This window comes from Pezoporus flaviventris, unplaced genomic scaffold (genome assembly GCF_033815535.1).
Source record: "Pezoporus flaviventris isolate CSIRO_AGI_PZ_B2104156 unplaced genomic scaffold, CSIRO_AGI_Pfla_v1 ptg000006l, whole genome shotgun sequence".
Lineage (NCBI taxonomy): Eukaryota > Metazoa > Chordata > Aves > Psittaciformes > Psittacidae > Pezoporus > Pezoporus flaviventris.
Window position 1 is genome coordinate 2,784,347 of NW_026892554.1, and position 19,965 is coordinate 2,804,311.

The 19,965-nt window shown below is 42.2% G+C and overlaps 2 protein-coding genes across 10 annotated transcripts in view; one reads left to right on the forward strand and one right to left on the reverse strand.

Annotated features, from left to right (window-relative positions):
- Positions 1 to 5,298, forward strand: part of DENND4A (DENN domain containing 4A) — a 53,208-nt gene extending 47,910 nt beyond the window's left edge. For all 5 annotated transcript variants that reach the window (XM_061446596.1, XM_061446594.1, XM_061446593.1 and 2 more), the window contains 3 exons: positions 437 to 599; positions 1,102 to 1,166; positions 1,503 to 5,298. In XM_061446596.1, the coding sequence (XP_061302580.1) occupies positions 437 to 599; positions 1,102 to 1,166; positions 1,503 to 1,639 (365 nt within the window). In that variant the 3' untranslated portion in view covers positions 1,640 to 5,298. The remainder of the gene's footprint in view (positions 1 to 436; positions 600 to 1,101; positions 1,167 to 1,502) is intronic.
- A 995-nt stretch (positions 5,299 to 6,293) lies between these two features.
- Positions 6,294 to 19,952, reverse strand: SLC24A1 (solute carrier family 24 member 1). 5 transcript variants are annotated; one of them, XM_061446602.1, is made up of 10 exons: positions 19,131 to 19,952; positions 18,596 to 18,752; positions 17,905 to 17,967; positions 16,538 to 16,646; positions 11,217 to 11,291; positions 9,592 to 9,695; positions 8,734 to 8,931; positions 8,295 to 8,384; positions 7,244 to 7,410; positions 6,294 to 6,613 (listed from the first exon to the last, which is right to left on the reverse strand). In XM_061446602.1, exons 1-10 carry the CDS (start codon positions 19,517 to 19,519, stop codon positions 6,364 to 6,366), a joined length of 1,602 nt encoding a protein of 533 aa, XP_061302586.1. In that variant the 5' UTR covers positions 19,520 to 19,952; the 3' UTR covers positions 6,294 to 6,363. The 5 variants fall into 5 exon arrangements, with proteins under 5 accessions (XP_061302586.1, XP_061302583.1, XP_061302584.1 ...); XM_061446599.1 differs by having other exon boundaries at positions 9,592 to 9,692; positions 18,596 to 19,952; XM_061446600.1 differs by having other exon boundaries at positions 6,294 to 6,409; positions 18,596 to 19,952.
- Positions 19,953 to 19,965: the final 13 nt, after the last annotated feature.

Here is a 19,965-nt window from a genome sequence, read left to right on the forward strand (position 1 = left end):
TAGCAGTGAACTGCTTGAACACGTTTAGTTTTCCAGCACATCTCTTTCAAATCATTGGCCAGTATCTCCAGTGGCTTTTTCTTCATTGGGAAGGGACGAGTAAGAGGGAATATGTTTCAGTGAACACAGAACTTATGGCAGTTCATCCACTTAGCTTGTTTTCTTATTTTTAGAATCTGCTTCCTAAGCATTTTGTTGCCAGTGTTGGATCATATGCCTGAAAATGCTCATGACCCATTGCAGCTCTTGAGTTTTCTCCTATGTGCTTTTTGTTTCTTACGTTGATGTTATTTTGCCTTGATGCTTATTGCTCCTTGTTCACCACATATATATCGGTATATTCACAGCTTGTATAGCCTCCCACCTTTTTTAAGCAACTTTCTACTTGCTCCACAAAGAATATATATGTTCTTACAGCATTTCTAATGTTTTTCAGCCCAGAAGTACCCAATGGTCCATTTATTGCAGAAAGATGATGACTCCTTTAATCAGGAGCTCTTGAGAAGTATGGTGAAGAGCATTAAGATGAATGATGTGTATGGACCAATGAGTCAGATATTGGAAAGATTGAACAAATGGCCACATATGAAAAGACAGAGGTAAGAATAGGAGCGCATCTGACTGCAGCAAAGTTGGGTGACAATAAGGCTATTGGAATATGAATTCTATTCTTGTGATGTGTTTTTTAAAGAAAAAAGCACTGGTTTTCAGCAGTGTTCTCATTTATTACATGGTCTTGTAAATGTTCTTGGGTTTTGTGCCTGGATTTAGTGATTTTTATTCATAAGAGGATATAAATCGGTCTTTTTAACAGCTGGAGCAATGACCAGGTGTTTCTTTGCTTGTCTGCCTGCTTTTCAAGCTAATTTAGAAATGCCTACCATGAAAGGACCTACCATAAGTGATGTCAATATGTGGGGAGTCCAGGGCAATCTTAAGGTCAGAAATGACAATATTTTGGAGGTTGTAATCGGGATTTATGATGAAAATGCCACTTTAAAAAATAAGTTGTTTTTAAATGCTTGAATCTGTTGTTAATATAGATTGCTTGGTGGTGTATTACTGCAGTGTATAACCTCCCATTTCTTTTTCCAATTTCAGGAGTCTTTACAGAGAAATACTATTTCTTTCACTTGTTGCCCTAGGAAGAGATAACATTGATATAGGTAAGGTTTATAAGTTACTTGAATGAGCATAGATGATGGGTGTCTGCAAACTAGTTTTTCAGCTTAAAATAAATAAATATGTAGATTAGGATGAGGTTTGGAGCAAGCTGCTCTAGTGGAAAGTGTCCCTGCCCATGGCAGGGGGTTGGAACTGGGTGAGCTTTAAGATCTCTTCCAATCCAAAATGTTCTGTGATTCTGTGTGTGCCATTCAATAGGAAGTGCTGAATAAAAAGGACTTTACCGTTATTTGATGCTGATGAGTATACTCCCTGTCATCGTGTTTGGGTTGTGGTTTTGAGCAGGGTATACAGAAGTTGCTTTTCTCTTTCTACAGATGCTTTTGACAGAGAGTACAAAATGGCCTATGACCGTCTCACAGCTAGTCAAGTGAAGAATACTCATAATTGTGATAGACCACCGAGTACTGGAGTGATGGAATGCAGAAAGATTTTTGGAGAACCATATCTTTAAATATACTTAGCTAAAGAGGTGATATCTACAATGTATACCTGTGTAAAATAACCACTTCAGTCACAAGGAGCATCTCAGTCTTCAGTGTTCAAGAACGTATGTACGAATGTACTGTGGCAGAAGGCCTTGGAATGATTAGGCCTACAGAGTGGAAAATGGGCCAAATACTTCCCTGTCCCTTGTCCTTTCTGCAAATCGACGTGTGGAAAGGAGGATTCTAAACAAAATCAGTTCTTTCACTTGGGACAACCCATTACAGTTCCCTTCTTAAAAATTGACAGGTGGACAGAAACAATGCACTGAAACTAATGTGAGCGAAGTAAATCCTTCAGAATCTATTGTTTACATAGAATATTCATGATGTTATGAAGAGCATACAAAGTTGTATTATACGTATTTTAAATTGTTTATAGTAAGTTGATATTTTTTTAATTTTTTTAAATTACTGGAGTGAATTTTAAATGGACTTGCTGCAGAAGCAATACAGTGCTTATTTTTTTTGCAGTACACTGCTATTTATAGTAACTTGTCCAGTTACTTCTTGAAGAGTGATTTGTTTTTAAAGCAGGATAGAACATGTTAACCTTCACCTAGGCAGTACTCTAAATACAGGATTTCTCTCATGCACACATGGAAAACGTGTTACCACAGCAATCAGGAGGAAGGTATGGTAAACTATAAAACTCTACTTACGAACACATGGATGTCTCTAAAACACTTCTGTAGAAACCTTCTCTTCCTTGCTTGTTCCCTTCACTCCCTAGTAAAGAGAAAGCATACTGAAGAGTCCTACAGATTACATTGTGGAATCAGGCCATCCCAGCTGTTGGCACTCGTTAATGTGACCTCATTGCAGATGTAATATAAAGCAAATGACAGCCTGCAAGAAGTTCTTCATAATCATGCAGTGTTTGCAGTCTTGGTGGATGTGTTTGAAACACACTAAATACAACACATATGTAATGCTAATCCAAAGCTTTTAACTCAAGTACGTAAAGCAAACTTGCTACAGGGAATATTTAGGGAATGTAACTTATTGGGGCATATTGTGCATAGTTAAATGTACTTGGAATGTTTGGTCTCTGTTTCACAGGCAAACCAACTGTTGGCTTTGTTGCTGTGAAGAAACACGCTGTGTCAGTCCTTGTGCTGGAGTCCTGGCTTTTGACTCATGTTTTTCTTGTTCTGGATGTTTAAAAAAGTGTTCTGTGCTCTCAGTCAAATAGCAACTCCTCACCAGAAGGCAGGCCACAAAGAAAATACCAGAAGTCTTGTATGGAGGTGGGAAAACAGACATTGAATTGTATAAAACACCCTAAACAAATTAAACCATGCTTTAACAAATAGCTTTATTTTGGGTAATCTCAATAGTTTTCCAATCCTAATTTCTTTTAGTTGTTGCTGTTACAGTATTTCTAAGTACTCAGCTGTTACATTAGCTTTTGTATTTCAGTCTGCCTAGCAGCAGGTATTTTTAAAGATCTCTTTAGTTTGCAAGTGTAATAGTACAGCAGTATTTAGTTAGGCAGAAAGGAGAGAAACTTTAAAGCTCACATTTACTTCATTAAATGAAACAGCCTGTCGGAGGCTTAAATAAGAAGCAATGCTGCTATGAAGCCCTATGTAACCTCCTCCCAGACCTCTCTAAAGTAGTAAGAGGATGCTGCCCTAAGGAGAAAGGATTTAGAACCGGTAGAGCTGCAGGTATGTGCTGATGATGATTACAAGATACAGTCTTGTTGGATACAGCTTTCATGGGGTAATTCCTCTTCTCTAATTTGCTGCTAATGACGTAGCTGACCTTTATGAACTATCCCCCCCGCCCTGAGGTGGAGCTAGCAATGCTACACTTACCAACACTTTCACATTTAATTTATTTTAACAATTTGTGATGCTCCTTTTTGTACTGCCACGCTTGTGAAGTGTTCCTCCTGCATAACTATAGCTATTTGTTTTCACCCAGGTACATGGTAATAGTGTATCAGCGTAGGGTGGATACGTACATACCCCCTTCATTCTTCTGAACTATTATGGAAAACACCAGGTTATTTTTTAACATATTCATTGTAAGTACCTGTTAGTGTGCATGTGTGCTCTGCTCTGTACCATAGGTACGTTGTATTTACCAAGTAAAAGTTGCATACAGTAGTTGCTGTGTATATAAGCTCATTCATGTTCGTGCTGTGTGTAGGGTAGTGCTCCAAGCTCTTTGCAGTTCTGCTCCCCATGTCATTTACCACTTGGGGCAGCCACTGTTTTATAGGACCTTCAAGCCATGAAGGAGGGCGAGTGCTTTTTCCAGAGCTGCCGTGGTGTGTTAGAGGTACTGAGCTATGAAGTGAGCTTCACACCTCCTACTTGAGTCTGGCAGAAGCGATGGAGCCTGGTCTCTAACCACCCCTCACTTACTAGGGCATAACAGTGCAACTGTGTGTGCTAGCACAGGAATAGATGCGACACTTGTAATACGTGGCCCACTTTCTCCATTCTAGTCCCAGCTTCGTTGTAAGTACTTCCAACTGCCTTCAGACTTGTAAAGCAAACAAGTTTGTCACTTCATTCAAATATCAAGTCCTGCCAGTATTATCAGAAGAGTATATATTGTACCCTGAGAAGGATTCTATATGCATCCTTCAGGTAAACAATCTTACTGTGTCTTTGCATCCTCAGTAGCACTCCTGAAACACTGATGATGTTTATTTGGGTGTGCTTTTAAATTACTATATGACATAGTAATTCATCAAGTAACATCGCTGTACTTAATGAATTGTTTTATGAAGTCTGTGGCAAGTCAGTCCACTGTAGAAATACTATAATGAAATATTGTTGGAATAGTGGTTAAGTGGGAAGTTTTCCTCATTTGAGTCGTAATGTTCCAAATGTAGGTCCTGAGGTGGATAATTTTTAAGCATCAGAGAATTCAGTGTAGAAACAGTTTTCAACTCTCACTGTCCTTTATTAGAGAAGCAATTTGACTATATTTTCCAATACCACAAAGATGGATAAATAAAATATTTGAGACATATTTTCAATTTAAAATTTTGTATGAACTGAATTTTCCTCTTTTGTGTACTAAATAATGCTTATGTCAAAACCAACCTGACACAGAGGTGTTACATTTGCAGTGCAATATATATTTTGCTTTACTTATGGTTCCACTGGAATAATTATTGGAGATAAAATGCTGAAATGTGAATAGAAGTTGTGCTGTTTCTCTGACACTGCTAAACTGTTTCCCATTTTGAGAAGGTTTGCTGTTGGTACAGTTACAACCTGATGAATTCAGATTCTGCTGGTGAATTAAGTGATCTGTACCCCAAGAAAGAGAAAATTCCTGCATGTAAAATCTTTGTATAACCAATGGGAGATGCAGATAGTAATGAGAGGGGTATCTCTGGATGATATCTCACTGGGATTTAAAAAAGGTACTTTGTTAGTCTGCAAGCAGCACTTTTTAAATGAATGGTTGTAGATTTGTAAATATGTAATGTTTAAATTTTATTTACCAAAACCCACTATGTTGGATGTTTGCTTTGGTTTGTAGTTCCTTCAAAATATGCAAAGTCAGTGTTCACAATGTCTAAGGGTTGTTTTTTTTTTTCCCCTGTCTCATCCAAAAAAGAAGTTTTACAGTGAGTCAATAAAAAGCTGAAAATCTTTCTGGTTATTTTCATTAACATTTTATTAGATGGATTAGAATGACAGAAATCTCTGCAACTCTTAACTACATTGTTTGCTCACATGAGGCATTGTTAACAATAAACCCATGAGGTTTGTTGGTGGTTGATGTCAGTGGCATTTTTTCATAGTGATTATGTAGAAGACAGTGCTAACAACAAGAATTAGCTCTGGATATAGTAATCTGTGTATTTCAGAGATTAGTGTCAGCATGAAAACAAAATTCAAGCAGATCAGCTTCTGGCTGTAGTATTTCTGATGCCTGGATTTAGTTTTTGCTAGTGGTAATGTTCTAACCTCAGATCCGCTTAATCTTGTTACAGGAAGATGTAAATCCCGATGACATCACACCTGTACTGGTGGCACTTAGAGGGAGTTTTAGGGATTATATTGCAAGATCAAGTACAGATTTAACAGGAGCCATGTGGACAGCTTTCAGGATTGCTCTGCAGCTCTCATCCTGTCTTCTTCTGCATGCAGAAATAACTTACTGCTTTGCTTTCTCCTTGAAAACCTTTGTATTGCATTTCCCACAGTCTGAAGAAGGCCAGGAAAAAGCATTTCCTCTAAAGTGCATCATGATCTGCATACACTTTCCTGGAGGTATGTGTAGAGTACCAGCTGAGGATGCTCTGTAGTGCATCCACTGAAAGGATGAAAACTACCTCTGAGTAGGGCAATCATAGCAAACTAGTTGCGGCCCAGACCTTGGGGATGGGAATACTTTTGTACTGAGCAAACAATCTGTGCGGAAAATTGGCTCCATTAACTTGAGGGGATCACCCTTCATGTATCTACTCCATGCCAGCCTTTCCATGCCAGCCTAAACTTGTATGTTGTTTTATATTGTTTATTCCATTATCTGACCTTTTCTGATCCTAAGGAAAAATAGAGGCTGACGAACCACTTGAGGTTTTGGGGTGCTTTTAATATATTAAAGATGCTTTTCGTTATAATTCTGGTTGCTTTTTTCAGTAGAACAATCGCTGCCTTAAACCCCTTTTGATTTAGATGTATGCTTACAGACATTCTGCAGCATCCAAATGTCACACAGATACTGGGCAGGATATTATCTTGTCTTCTAACATCACACTGATGATCAAAAACACAAAGTAAAGAGCAAACATGGTGAGCCCCAGCAGTTTGTTCATTTTCCATTTACATGCAGCAATTGAGATAATCACAAAGAGGAGCATGAGAAAAAGGAGAACAATTGCACAAAACAAACCATTGCTGCTGACTGCAACTGGATCGAGTTCATTGAAGACAGAGTAAAGGAACCAAGGAACTGGCAAACTGCAAGTAAAGGAAAAGTAATTGAAATAAATGTTTTAAGGCAGTTCATTTTCTGCACCATAACAAAGCAATTTTACCAAACTGTTAGAGGGGAAAAAATGCATGATTGTGTTCCGTGAACTCAGCATAAATCTAAAACTGATGTTGTTCATGTCAAAAACTGCATTTGGGTAATACTTGAGCCATCATAATGCAATCCAGGAATGGAGAAGGGGTTTTAAAATAACACCTATGTATTGAGTGCCTCAGCACGCCATAATAAGGATGTCCTGATGCTTTACTGATAGAAAGTACAGGCGCAGATACTGAGCTTTGATTGCACAGGATCTCTGAGTGACTAAATAAGGATCCTGTCTGTAAATCTTTGGTGTTATTCAAAGACTTCTTCTTTCAAGACAAAAACTCAGTTAATTTGTGTAGATTTAGAATTAGGAGAAGATGATGGACTAAGGTATAAAACTCTGTCTGTCCTGGTTGGGTTAGGTTTCTAAACAAGCCATTAGCTTATTGCTCAGCTGCCCTACATTTAATTACAGCTAAGGTAAAGTTAAGAGCGTGTTTGGACTAAAAGCCGCCAGCTGTCTATTTCAGAAGAAACAGGCTATCTTTCAACATTGAATCAATACTCACCCAACAGTGATATCGAAGATATTGCTGCCTACAGAACTGGAGACAGCCATGTCACCTAAGCCTTTCCGAGCAACGATGACACTGGTGATAAGGTCGGGGATGGATGTTCCTGCTGCAAGTATGGTTAACCCCATAATTTCCTCTGATATCCCAATTGTTTCACCAACCTAATAAACAGAGTCGGGTAAGGCTGTTTGCTTTGTAACATGGAATTTAATTGCTCTGACCATTCTTTTGAGGCTTTATGCTGAATTTGAGCCAGAATATTCTGAATCCCCTTAAACATGGTCACATTTTTCTGCTTTGTGGATAAAAAGTTAAATTTCACAGTGTATGTTGATCTTGGGTTTGCTCTGAAAGCTGGACCACTGGGCCTGTGATCAGTGTTGCCAAGACTAAGAAAGGTCAAGTCAGCTACAGCACAACTTTTCTGTCCCAAGTTCACCTCTTTGGCTGTCTTCCAACTTTCCCTCTCCAAATTTAGCAGCAGCTCTGTATGATCCAAGAGCTTTGGGAAATGTCAGTCTTTGGATTTATGGCATCATCAACTATGCTGTGAATGTGCAATATATCACTAAATACAAATTGTGGGTCTGATTCGACAAGATGCAAGTCTTATTTCCCAGAATACCAGGTGAACATTAAGGCACTGAGAGTTAACGGCAGCTTTCAGAATCAGAACCTGTATATTCCTGGAATTTTAATTAGGTGAGGGGTAATTATGTTCAGCACAGAAGCATTCATCAATAAAAAGGCAGTATTAAGATAAATCTTGATGGCACTTTTCCTTTCACTGATGCAGAAATTCCCTTGGAAGCTCTTGAAATGGAAAACTCTCTGTCAAATTGAAAAGAATGAATTTGAGAATTCCCTTCTGGGTTCTAAACAAGTCCTTTTGGGTTCTAAACAAACCCAAGTTTCTACCGTGGTGATGGTTGAGTGCAGCTGTAATTCATCAGATAAAATGCCACAGTGATGCTGTTCCTTCCTTCTCCCTCCATCTACTTGTTCTGAAATAGTCTTGTTTGCAGAGAGAAAATAGAGCCCTCACCTGGTGAGCCCACCACACCATGAGGTAAGAGAATACAGCAATCCAGAGGATGGATCCAAAAAACGTGATGACAAAGAATTTTTTGGAGTCCTGTTAAAATCAAGTTTGAAAAGAAAAACATGGAAAAGTTTCAGGAAAATTTAACAACCCCCAGTGAAAATATTCACCTGAAACCCTTCACTGTAATCAGTTGCTTTAATGTGGACCCTGGTCTCTAATTGTATTTGGATTTGTCAGCTTCATTAGGTGACCAGTAGCTGCTGGTGTTGTGGCTGTGATATGCTGCAGCCAGGGCTCCTGTCCCACTCCCAGCAGCATTAACAGCACTTCAAGTATGCAAGGACTCTAAACATGGCAAAACAGAACTGGGGACTCTTCTCAAGAGGAAATGTACAGCTCAGTTAATGAATGCAGTAGCAGAAGGAAGATAGATGCTTACTGGGTTTCTAACGTCAGGCAGAGTGCTCCAGAGAGGAAAGACAATGGGAAACAGGAAAAGGTAAATGGCTTGTTTTTTCCTAGTTGCTGGCCATTCAAGAGATAATGGCTCATCATTTTCTTCATCATCTGAGCTGTCATCACTGTCTTCATCACTGTCAGAGCTGCTGTCTTCTGAGGTGTCACTGTCTGAGGAGGGCTGTAGATAAGGGGGAGAAAAAGAGCCAGTTTTCACACTCACAAGGAGCTGCACAGCATTTATTCACCATGGTCTTGCCTTGGTAGAGGTCATGTTTGTAACATGGCTGAGGGCAGTCAGAACCCACATCTTGCTGTTGTGGACAAAATCCAGGCATAGCCCATCTCAGTGCCTGTGTATTATGTTAACTAGTTTGCATCTGTTAACTAGTACCAACTTTTACATAGGTTTTTGACTCAAATGAAACATTGACTGTCTGTCCTTGAGAAACCTTTCCTCATCAGAACAGGTGAATTACATTTATTGAAAGGAGGGATTTGGGAAACAAAACAGAAATGTGTACTGGTGAACATAGGACAGGCAGCTACTTGTATCTTCCCATATGCTGGAGTACTCCTGTAACCTCGGAAGAGTCATCTGAGGAGAAGATACTAGACAGTTTCAGTCAGTGTCATGTTTTGAACCTGATTTGTGTCTGGAAGATGAAATGTTTCAGCTAGCACATTAATATATCTCATTGCTACATACAGACTATTTTTAGTTGTCAGTTATGGGAAACGAGTTGGGTCCTATCCCAAAAGCCTTAGAGAGAGAAGAAGGAAAGGACGTGACATTTGGTCTCGACTGTGCTCTTACTGCCTGTAATACTTAGTTCAATACCTGGGCATCTTGTGGTGCATCTGCCTTCTGTTTGTCTTTGCCGGCCTCAGAGTCGCTGGCAGGAGTTACCTGAACTTTGCTTGGTGCTGCCTTTTCCTCTTCTGCTAAAAGGAATAAGAAAGAATACTGCTTTCAGTCGCCTTAAGTCTCCTGTGGCCATTTTATGTTAAACCCAGTGTGACTGCTTAGGTTTGCTGTTTGTCCTCTCTGTCTACTGTGGATTACTAAAAGCTGGGCCTGTTGTAGAATGATACCTTGATGCTTCGATGACCTATCTGAAACTGCTGTAAGAGGCACATTCATAACACCAGGGAAATGCTAATTATCTGATCTACAACTGGTGTTTCTTGTTTCATTCTGGATCCTGGAGATCTTATTAAAGCCATCCTTAAAAGGCAGAGAGGATATAAAGCTTTGCTTCTCCTTTATGTTCTAGTAGACCATGGTGTTCTCCAGGGAGCTGATATTCTTCAAGGCTTCTGAGAAATGACTCCCATGTGCTGCCAGGCTTTAATCCCTAATCATTTGATAGGTATTCAAATACAAATAGGAAAGTGCTGACACATACAAGGAAATAACTGCAATGTCCTCTGTGCTGTTCCTGTGTAACCCACATAGCCAAGAGGATCACAAAAATAAGTAAATAGCTGCTTTTCAAACTGGTGACCTGTCACAAGTGGGGTCCCTCAGAGATTGATATTAGGCCCAATGTTGCTCAATATCTTCATAAGTGATCTGGCTGATTGGATCAAGTGTGCCCTGATGAAGTTTGCTGATGACACCAAGTGGACACTTCAGAAGGGAGAGGCACACTGCAGGGTCATCTGGACAAACTGGAAGAGTGGGCTAACAAGAACCTTATGAAGTTCAACAAGAACAAGTGTAAGGTTTTGCACCTGTGAAAACAATCCAGGAGTGCAACACAGGTTAGGGAGAAGCTCTGTGGAAAGGCACGTGGCAGTCCTGGTGGTACAAGCTTCATACGAGTCAACAGTGTGCTGCTATGGCAAAGAAAGCCAACAGGATGCTAGGGAACATGAACAAGGGCATCACCAGCAGAGAGAAGGATGTCATTGTCCCACTCTACTTGGTGCTTGTCAGGCCACACCTGGAATTCTGGGTTCAGTTTTGGTCCCTGCTATACAAAAAAGATGTGGACAGGCTGGAGAGCGAGCCTGGCTTTTCTCCTTGGAGGAATCTTCCATGTCTTCTTGAAGTGTGCCAAACTTCCAAGGTAAAATGAAGGTACTTTGTTTAACAAACACCTCATTTGCAGGGTCTACCAAAGATCAGTAGCACCCAGCTTCTGCTTCTAATGGCCTGATTTCCCCTCTTCTACCCTTCTGGTGGCAATTTACACTGTATCCTTGTAGCACTTTTGTGTTTGGATGCTGTCTCACTAACCACTCCTAGACTCCCGGGGGGATGGCTTTTATTGCCCACTCTTAGTGCACATCAATTGATTTCTGCTGCATTATTATAGCAGCCATCTGTGATCTGTAATAACAGAAGATATGTGTTAAACCATCGTGTTTCTTTGCCAGCCCTTGGGTGCTGAGTGCTGGAAAAGGTGGGGGGTTGCTGCACAAAACAAGGCAAACAGCACCAACTCTTCATGCACTCACCTTCTGGTTTTGATCCTTCTCCTGCTTTGGCCTTGGCTATGTTGCTCAGGATGTCAACCCTGTCTTTAAATTTTGCTGTGGATGAGAAGGATGCATTCATCAGCAGCTGCCAGCTATCCAAGCCCCCTTTACCTGCCTCCCCCAGCACACATACGCTCTCCCCCCTTTCCTGTTGCGTGGATTGCCGTCAGCACTGACTTGTGAGTTGTTCTGGCTGTGGCCCTATGGTTTAGCTGCTGCTAGTTGATCAAGTTATATTTAAATGCTTAGTACTATGGCAGTTATGGAAGCAATTTCACATGTAACCAATACTTTATAATTTAAAAGAAAACCTAGAGGGAAGAGAAATCCTTTCCAGGGGATATCCGTACTTCATAAGAAGCAAACGTAGGAAGAACAGAGGAGGAGTTTCAATGCAGTATCACTTGGTTCCTAAAGGACTGTTGATTTCTTTTCAGGCTAGGTTATATACAAGCTGAAAATGACACCTTCCTTCTGCCATGTGGCTGCTGAAGAGGCTTTACTGTGCTATTGCAGCCTGGTGACCTGATGGTAAAGAAAGATTAAAAACCATTCACGTTCCAGTTATGTGGAAAATGGTTTCTCTAAGGAAGCACGAACGTCTCCTCTGCTGGAGCTGATCTAAATTCCTGGTGTCCAGGTTCAACACGGCCCAGGCTACCCAAGAGATCATCTTCACCGGTGCAGTGTCCAGTACTGTGTTTTTGGGACTACTGAGGACTTGTCCCACTGTAAACCATGCTCTGCTCAGCTGAGCTGCTTTCTTATTGTGTGTCTCCATAGCTAGGTGTTGTGCTCAAATACCTTAACTTCTACTCCTATTGAAAGTGAGCAAGTTGTTGGCTCAAGGAAAAGCCTTATTTTGCTCTAATCTATATCCTCTGAGCTGCCTGCTGAGTCCAACAATCAAGCAGAGGGTTACAGGTTTTGCACATAGCAGCCACAAGAAATTGGTTGTGCCTTGCTTGGCTTGGGCTGTAAATTAACTTCCTTTGAAAGTTTTATCACACCGGTTTAATCTACTGTACTGCTGCCCATGCTGTGGATTCCCCAGCATTGGATGCTTTTAAGATTCAGCTGGACAGAGTGCTGGGACATCTGGTCTAGGTCATGCTTTGCCTAGAATGGATCAGATGCTCCTTGACATCTCTTCCAAGCTGAGATTCTACGATTCTATGAGCTCTTCTCCTATTGAAAGGCTGGTTGTGACTAAAGAGCCTGGACTCTTCCATGCTCCTTGCCAGTACTGAAGCCTACCAGAGGGGATGTAAAGCACTTTGCTTCGTTCCCCCTCTACTGATGCTAAGCACAAATGCACCCATCAGTGCAGGGCAATGAAGAGGTGACCTTTTGCTCCTAGTCTCCTCTAACCACTGGGCAATGCATCTTTCTGTTCAGCTTTTCCCCAAAGCTCTTACAAAAGCTTCTGTCAGCAGGGTCAGGGTGGTCAGGCTCAGGCTGAAAGAGATTAAGCAGATTCAAGCTCCTGGCTTGCTGCCCTCACCTAGGCTGCAGGCTGTGAGCACTGACCCAAGAAGAGCCTCTGAGCATCTCTCTGTCAGGATAAAGAGATTAAGTCCAGGCCAGTGTCCAGTTCTCATGAGATCAGCCTGACTTAAAAAGGTGTTAATTCTTCTGACATACAACTCATGCAGGATGGGCTGAGACTGGAGGAGTTGCTGGCTATAAGCTAGCCAGATCTGCAGGTCAGCACTGGGAGGAAAGAAATCTGTCAACTGAGTCCTTGCTAGTGCTGGGGATTAGCTGGGCAGGGCAGCTGGGGCTCTGCAGCCCTATGGGCTCAGCCCTCACTCAGGGGTGCAGTCCCCAGGGCATTCACTGCTGGTGAATCAGGCAAGAGGTGCTGTGCCCAGGGGGCTTGAGATGCTCTTCAGGAAGATTCATATCCTATGGATCGACAGCATCTAGGCTGGACTGAAGGTGGAAGCTGAGTTTTCACCTGGAGTATGGCTCTTATGTTTATTTAATTCTGTGGCTCTAATATTGAATCTTACAGCACTAACTTACAATATGAACAGCAGGAAGGATATTTTTCCTTTAAAATCTGGCATGAACCTGGAGGATTGGGAGATTTTGCTGTTTAAAAGTGGAAGTATATATATATATAATATATATACTATATATTTATATTATATATATATAATCCCATTATTCCTTTTTCCCATTTGTATCATTAATCTCTTAAAGCAAGTGATTGAATGCTAATGAAGCAAGGAGAAACTGTAGCTGCCCTCAGTTCCTAGCTCTACGCTAGCCTGCACCACTGCTCTCTTCTGGTCTGCTTTCCAGAATCATTAGCTTGTGAACTAGGGTGTGCTGAGGGTGGACAGCTCTGACATCCCTGCTGCTGGAGCCTTTTTCTTCCTTCAGAAGTAAAATAAGGCTTCTGTCTTCTTCCCTCTATGATTAGAGTTTAAAGAGTAACCCAAGAGTAAGACTGGAGAATCAGAAATGAGAGGGCTCCTCAGTGTTTCCAAAATCCTTGCTCCCTTTAATTCCCCAGCAGTTCCCTCTGGTGTCTAACTGAAGATTGTGAGAAGACCTCATGCTCTGCTTCTACACCCTTCCAGTGAAAGTGCAGAAAAGCCCAAAGTTACCAGAAACTTCTCATTTGAAAATAAAAGCTTCTCAAAAATACAATTCAGGATGAAGTGTAAATGTTAGAACCGTTAAAGTAAAACCCCTCATCCCCTGCAGAGAGAGGCTGAAGTGCAATGAGCCCTTCCTAATACAAAAAGCAAACACTCTGATCTTAATCCATTCCTCACATGAGAAATTTTGCTTCCCCCAAGGGGTGCTGCATTAGGAACAAACAAAGTTTGTATTTCAGACTCCTGTATTTCTAAACCCTGCCTCTGGAGGCTGGTTGTGCAGGTTGAGGGCTGGCTGGTTTTCCACATTTTGGACTCTTGCTGCCCTGAAATGGTTTCTCTGCTGCCCAAATAAAGTGCAACTGCAGCAGAGAGAAGGAAACCCTACAGAGAACCTAATTTCAGTAAGATAAGTTAGGAACTGCTGAGCAATAATTGGCAACCTTTTCCTTTGTAGAGTGTTCTTTGCCACAGCCTCTAAGTGCTGATGCTATGAGCACTGCCAAGAAGGAACAAGGACCCTTGGGGAAAGATCAATTGATTTGGGATCATCTTTTATGTTGCAACCTAATTACAGAAATGTATCTGGTACAGACAGTGCCGCACAAGCTGCAAAGAGAAGGATTTTGCTGGTGCTCAGTGGAATGAGGCACCCAGCTGTACTGAGGGCACTGAATGACTGGTGCTTTTAACACAAAGGCTGAGCTTGCAGCCCTGATATGCCTTGGTGGGTTCAAATCCTTTTCATATTCATCCTGGGCAAGTCACATCACTTTTATGGCCAAGATCCTCAAGGAATTTGGGTTTCTCAGTCTATTCATACATGATTCCTTTTGTCCAGATTCCCTTTTCTTTAGGTATGAATTTATCAGGGTAAGGTAAGGTCTTCTACAAGATACACAGGTCTCTAGCTCCTTGGTTTTGAGTGCTGTACTGTCGTAGTATCAGTAACTTTCTTTATCATTACCTTTTCTAAGGAGCTGTCTCTGTTCTAGCAGTGTTGAGTGGAATAGGCATGTACCTGGGGCAGAGGTTTTGCCCTTATCTCAGTGGTATTATTATAGTAATGGGTGCAAAAAATAACATTTTCGGAGAGACTGTAGCCCATCTTTGCATCCTGTTGTATTGGATTTGCTTAAGTACGTATGGTCACACTCCCATCTAGTGGCTGCCGCATACGGAGACTCACTCAAGGTCTGCCTGGCTGGAATGAGAGGGCAAGTTGTCTTTTAGAGAAGATCTAAACTTCCCCTCCAGCCCCTTTTATCCATTATTCGTAAGTCGTAGTACTAACAGCCTCTTTAGCAAAGCCAGTGGCTTACAACTGCCTTGTAGCCCCCAGCAGAAGCAAGGGCAGTAGAGCAAACCCTGATGATTCTGGGTCTTGTTAGGCTACTGTTAGTAATGCCATGGATGCCTCCACTAAAATCTGTCAAAGCAGACACTTATCTGTCTCTCCGTCCTTATCAAGCCTCCTTTGTTCCTCCATCAGTTTGTGCAGCTGGGATTTTGATCTGAAGAGTCCTTTTTGTAACCTCTGTGATAGAGGTGTTGATCTGCTTAGCTTCAATCTCTCTTCGAATGGACAAGGGATAATCTCTTTAGAACAAGTAGGGCAGTGAAGGGGCAGGGCATGTGCTGAGCTAGGGAAGAACAATCTAAAAAACCAAGCTTTTTTAATGTGCTTCATCATTTGTTGGAAAATTAACTTCCCCACTGTGTTTGGATTAAAGGTGGTACAGTGCAGCAGGTAAAAGTTTGTGTACAAAGACCCTGGGTCTGGCTGCAGATGTGGCTTCTCTGCTTCCTGCCCAGTTTAAAAGAAGATATCTTAGTCCTGAGCTGATCAGCCCTTGGCCCACTGCCTGCAAAGTGCTGTGGGTACAGTTTGCCACAGGAGTGACGATACCACAGTGTTGCAGGTGGGCTTTTTAGAGGTGTTCAGTGTTGGTCTAAATCACCTATGGACTGGCTTAGCCATCATAACTGGAACTCATTGTGTGCTTTAGATGTCAGCTGGGATTTTGACCACTGTCAAAATGATAATTTGAGGGTTTTAACTTCTATTTCCTCTTCTGCAGGTTTACCCCTTGTGAAGGGGCATGTGCACAGCAGGGGACGTGTGTAGGTAATGAGCTCTCCCTGTGTTCATTTTCCTGTTGTAAATGACACTGATACAGGTTGAGCAGCTCTTTCTCACAAATGCAGTCAGCATTGAATGCTGCTGCTTCAAGGTGAGGGCTGAGCTAAGAAGAGGAAGGAAGATGTGCCCTGCTATGAGATGGAGGAAGCTGTAACTCGAGTTTGCCCCTGCTGTCTGAGAGACAGCAGAAGATGAGGGATTGCAGTGACTGCCACTGCTTGCAGGGACCCCAGCAACAACTGCTTCACATGTCCTCATGCCCCTTCAAGCAGCAGCTGCCCACAGCAGTAATCAGTTTTGCACTGGTAAATTAGGTATGGCAGGGCCAAAATGTGAGCAGTTTGTCCTTGCTAGCCATGCGATCAGAAGGGGTATGTCCCACTGCTGCAGAGCTCACTGCTATAACACTGTCACGCTCAGAGCTGCATTTTGGAAGGGGTTGCTGATGCCCAACACCCTGACATACAAAGGTTGTATTCCCAGTTAAACTGCTCTACACTCAGGGCTGCAAACCCAAGTGCCTCAGATGTGGAGCATTCACTCACCGTCTGTCAGGGGGTCCAGGGTGTGGATCATGAGTTGGAAGACGGTGCTGCGCATTTGAGTATTGTGTAGGGAGGCTGAGCTGCTGCCTCGCTGTAAGGCTGATCCAGGCTATGGAAAGGTACAACGCAGCAAGTCAATAGCAGTTTCTTCCTCCAAACATCTCCACTGTTGGTTTGCTTCTGCCCTGGGGATGCATTTATATGGAGGCTGATCTCCACAACCCAAGGAGCAACCTCTACATTTAAGTTCACGCTAGCCATTCACATGAGATAGCAGGTCAGGCTGTCCTTAGAGAAAGGCTCTACAGAGGACTCTGGCCCTCTCTCAGTCTTTTGTCACAAGCAATAGGACAAGAGGAAATGGCTTCAAGTTGTGCCACAAAAGGTTTAGATTGGATATGGGGAAAAAATTCATTCCCAAAAGCATTGTCAAGCATTGGCACAGGCTGCCCAGGGCAGTGCTGGAGTCACCATCCCTGGAGGGATTTAAAAGACGTGTAGATGTGGCACTTAGGGGCATGGTTTAGTGGGGGACTTGGCAGTGCCAGCTTAATGGGTGGACTTGATCTTAAAGGTCTTTCCCAACCTAAACAGTTCTATGGTTCTATGAGTCTATGAAATGCAATGGGCTCACACAGACTCAATACAATGTTATAAATTACAACCAAAGCATGCAATGCTTTCAGTCATAACTTGTCATTAACTGTAGATTTTATATAGTGCTACAAGATAATGCTACAGTCATGTCAGGTGTCCTTGAAAGCTATGGTGCTCTGTTCTTACACGAGAGTCAACACCAGAGTCCTAATGAGCTTTTGACTGAACATTAATTAGTACAGGTATGTTAAGTGCACACAGGAACAAGAAGCATCCATATGAGGAAGCTGGTATGTTACATACTTCTGCAGCCACTACATCAGGTCTCTCCATGCAATGGCTGGCCAGCCATACGGAAAACAAAGAGTCAGCAAGTTAACCAGCAGCAGAGGAATGAGCTCCTCAGTGTTTGCTGTGGGAAAGGACAGACCCTACCAACCTCTGCTCTGGGAGCCCAGGTGGAAAACTGGCCATGAAACCAGGTAAGAATTGCTCTGAATTTCTCTATTCTTTTTTAAAGCACTGAATGAACAGCACTCATTTGACAATAGCTACTCAAATCCACTTGGAAAGGCTGTCTCTTCATTTTTATAAAAATTCCTTTGAGGACACAATTCATCCAGGTGTCCTTTTAAATAAGCTGTGGATATTGTGCCAAGCATGCCTGGTTCTTTGCACAAAGCAGGCTTTGGTCCCGATTCACAGCCTAACTTGGGGAGGGGTTCAGAATACAATGACTTCAGATCCCTGCAAAGCTGCTCAGAACCTACCTGCAGCCTCCTCCCATCTGCTGGCTTCTTTGCTCCATCATCTGCAACTGCCCCAGTGCTTTTCTGTATGCAAGCAAGAACAAAATCGATTGAACACCACTACTGCTTCACCTGCTTTTTGAGGATCTAATAACAGTCCTTCAGGCTACTGTCTGTGAGGAAGTGGGACAGCTAATACACATGACAAAAGCTGCAGATGGGGTAACAAGTGATACCATCAGCATCCCAGCAGCACACCTCAATTGAGAAAGGGCCAAGAGAATCTCCTCCAACGTCTCTCATCTGCAAGAGGCTTGGACAATGCCTCTTACCAGAAGCCTTTTTCTCCCTGTTTAACACAGAATTATCCAGTCTTGTTCCCAGACTAAGAATAATGTTCTGCAAGTGTTTTTTTGGAAACTCCTTTACAATAACCCAGTAAGCAAAATCCCACTTCTTTGACACTAGATAGGAAACCACTATCTTTAGTAAATGCAATGGTAGAACTCCCTTTTAGTTCCATTCTCTAATTTCTTAGACTCTCTACTATCTAGATTGCATTTCCCTCATTTTATAACCATAATTATTGACCAGTACCTGTATTCTGAGGTTTTGTTTGAATATGCACTTTGTGAAGGAGATGCAGTTTCTCTGTGGTTTACGCTAGAACGAATTATTTCCAACTTGCCCTCTGAACAATAAGGACACCAACCTTCCGTATATGCTCTACTGTTGCTGCCTGCACAGCATTCAGCTTCTTGCTCAGCTCCTGCTTCACCCATTGTTCTAGGTGCACGTTGTATTTCATAGTGAATACATATGTTGCATAGGCAGTCAGTAAAAGGAGGCTTTCCCACCAGTCAATGACACTGTCTAGGAAAAATAGGATGAGCATCAGTAAGTCTACAATGTAGAATGAGATGTCTCTAAATAAGGGCCACCATGTCAGGTGGAGTATCTCCCTTGAGAAGAGGGCACAGGTGCCAATGACAAAGAGGATATTAAACACTGCTGAGCCCACAATGGTACCGATGCCAACATTGCTGTGTGAGATGAAGACACCTATGAGGGAGGTGAAGAGTTCTGGTGCTGATCCACCTGCTGCCATGAAGGTGGCTCCAGCCACATCTTCAGAGATCTGCAACTTCTCTGTGATCACTCCCAAAGCAGGGACAAAATACTCATCACACACAATGGCCAAGGCCACAAATACATACATCATGCCAAAGATGTGAAGTACAACCCACCCTTGCCTGCGTTCTTCCACACTGAACAGGTCCTGGGGATATTCTCCTTTGGACTCATATGGTGGCTTTTCATCTGGGTAGTTTCCACTGCCATTGCCTTGCTGTGGTGTTGTACTCACGGATGTAGTGATGGGCACAATCGGCTCAGAATCCACATATACACAGTGCCTTATTTTGGGTGGTGCTGTGACATTGCCTGTTACAGCAGTCCTGTTGCTGGCGATGTCCCTAGAGGTCACTTTGACAGGGTCCATCGCTTGGGGTGCTAAGGGTGGTGCTGGAACAGCAGAGGGCCTGAACTGGAGCTGATAAAGGGAAAGGACCAACATTATGGCAAGCAAGAAAATGATTCGGTTCCGTTGTAGCCGCCGCCTCCTTGGTAAATGCATTTCCTAAAGGTTCTAAAATCAGTCGTGTCCAGGAGCCACTGAAGACTTCTCTCAATCAGCAGTTTGCACTTATATCCACCATTGCTGTTTCTAGCTGATCTTAAGCATCAAGAGTGAAACTGTGACACAAGATACGGAATCCTGCAAAAGAAAATCTGGTGTAAAAAAGAAAAGTACTGCAACTTCCCCCCCTATGAGTAACATTACTTCACTGACTGCTTTTCTTTTGTCAATAAAAAGTAATTGACTTAAATGAGGCAGGTCTAGATTCAGGTTTCAGTCTGTTTTTTTAGGACTGTAGGCTATGCTGATTTATAATCAAAGGTTTGGCTTAATAGAGAGGAGTTGATCAAGTCCAACCTGAGCTGAATTCTGATTCCATCCACCTCATGCCTACATCCAGGAGCTATTTTGTGGTTTTACTTCAGTTGTTATTCTGTAATATT

Excerpts from the sequence above, each read along its gene's own strand:
- SLC24A1 (XM_061446598.1), bottom strand. The coding sequence starts at position 19,519 with ATGCATTTACCAAGGAGGCGGCGGCTACAACGGAACCGAATCATTTTC. Across the intron at positions 7,411-8,294 it reads TGGTGTGGTGGGCTCACCAG|GTTGGTGAAACAATTGGGAT; the intron begins GTGAGGGCTCTA and ends TCTGTTTATTAG. Across the intron at positions 6,614-7,243 it reads ATCTTCGATATCACTGTTGG|TTTGCCAGTTCCTTGGTTCC; the intron begins GTGAGTATTGAT and ends CTTTACTTGCAG.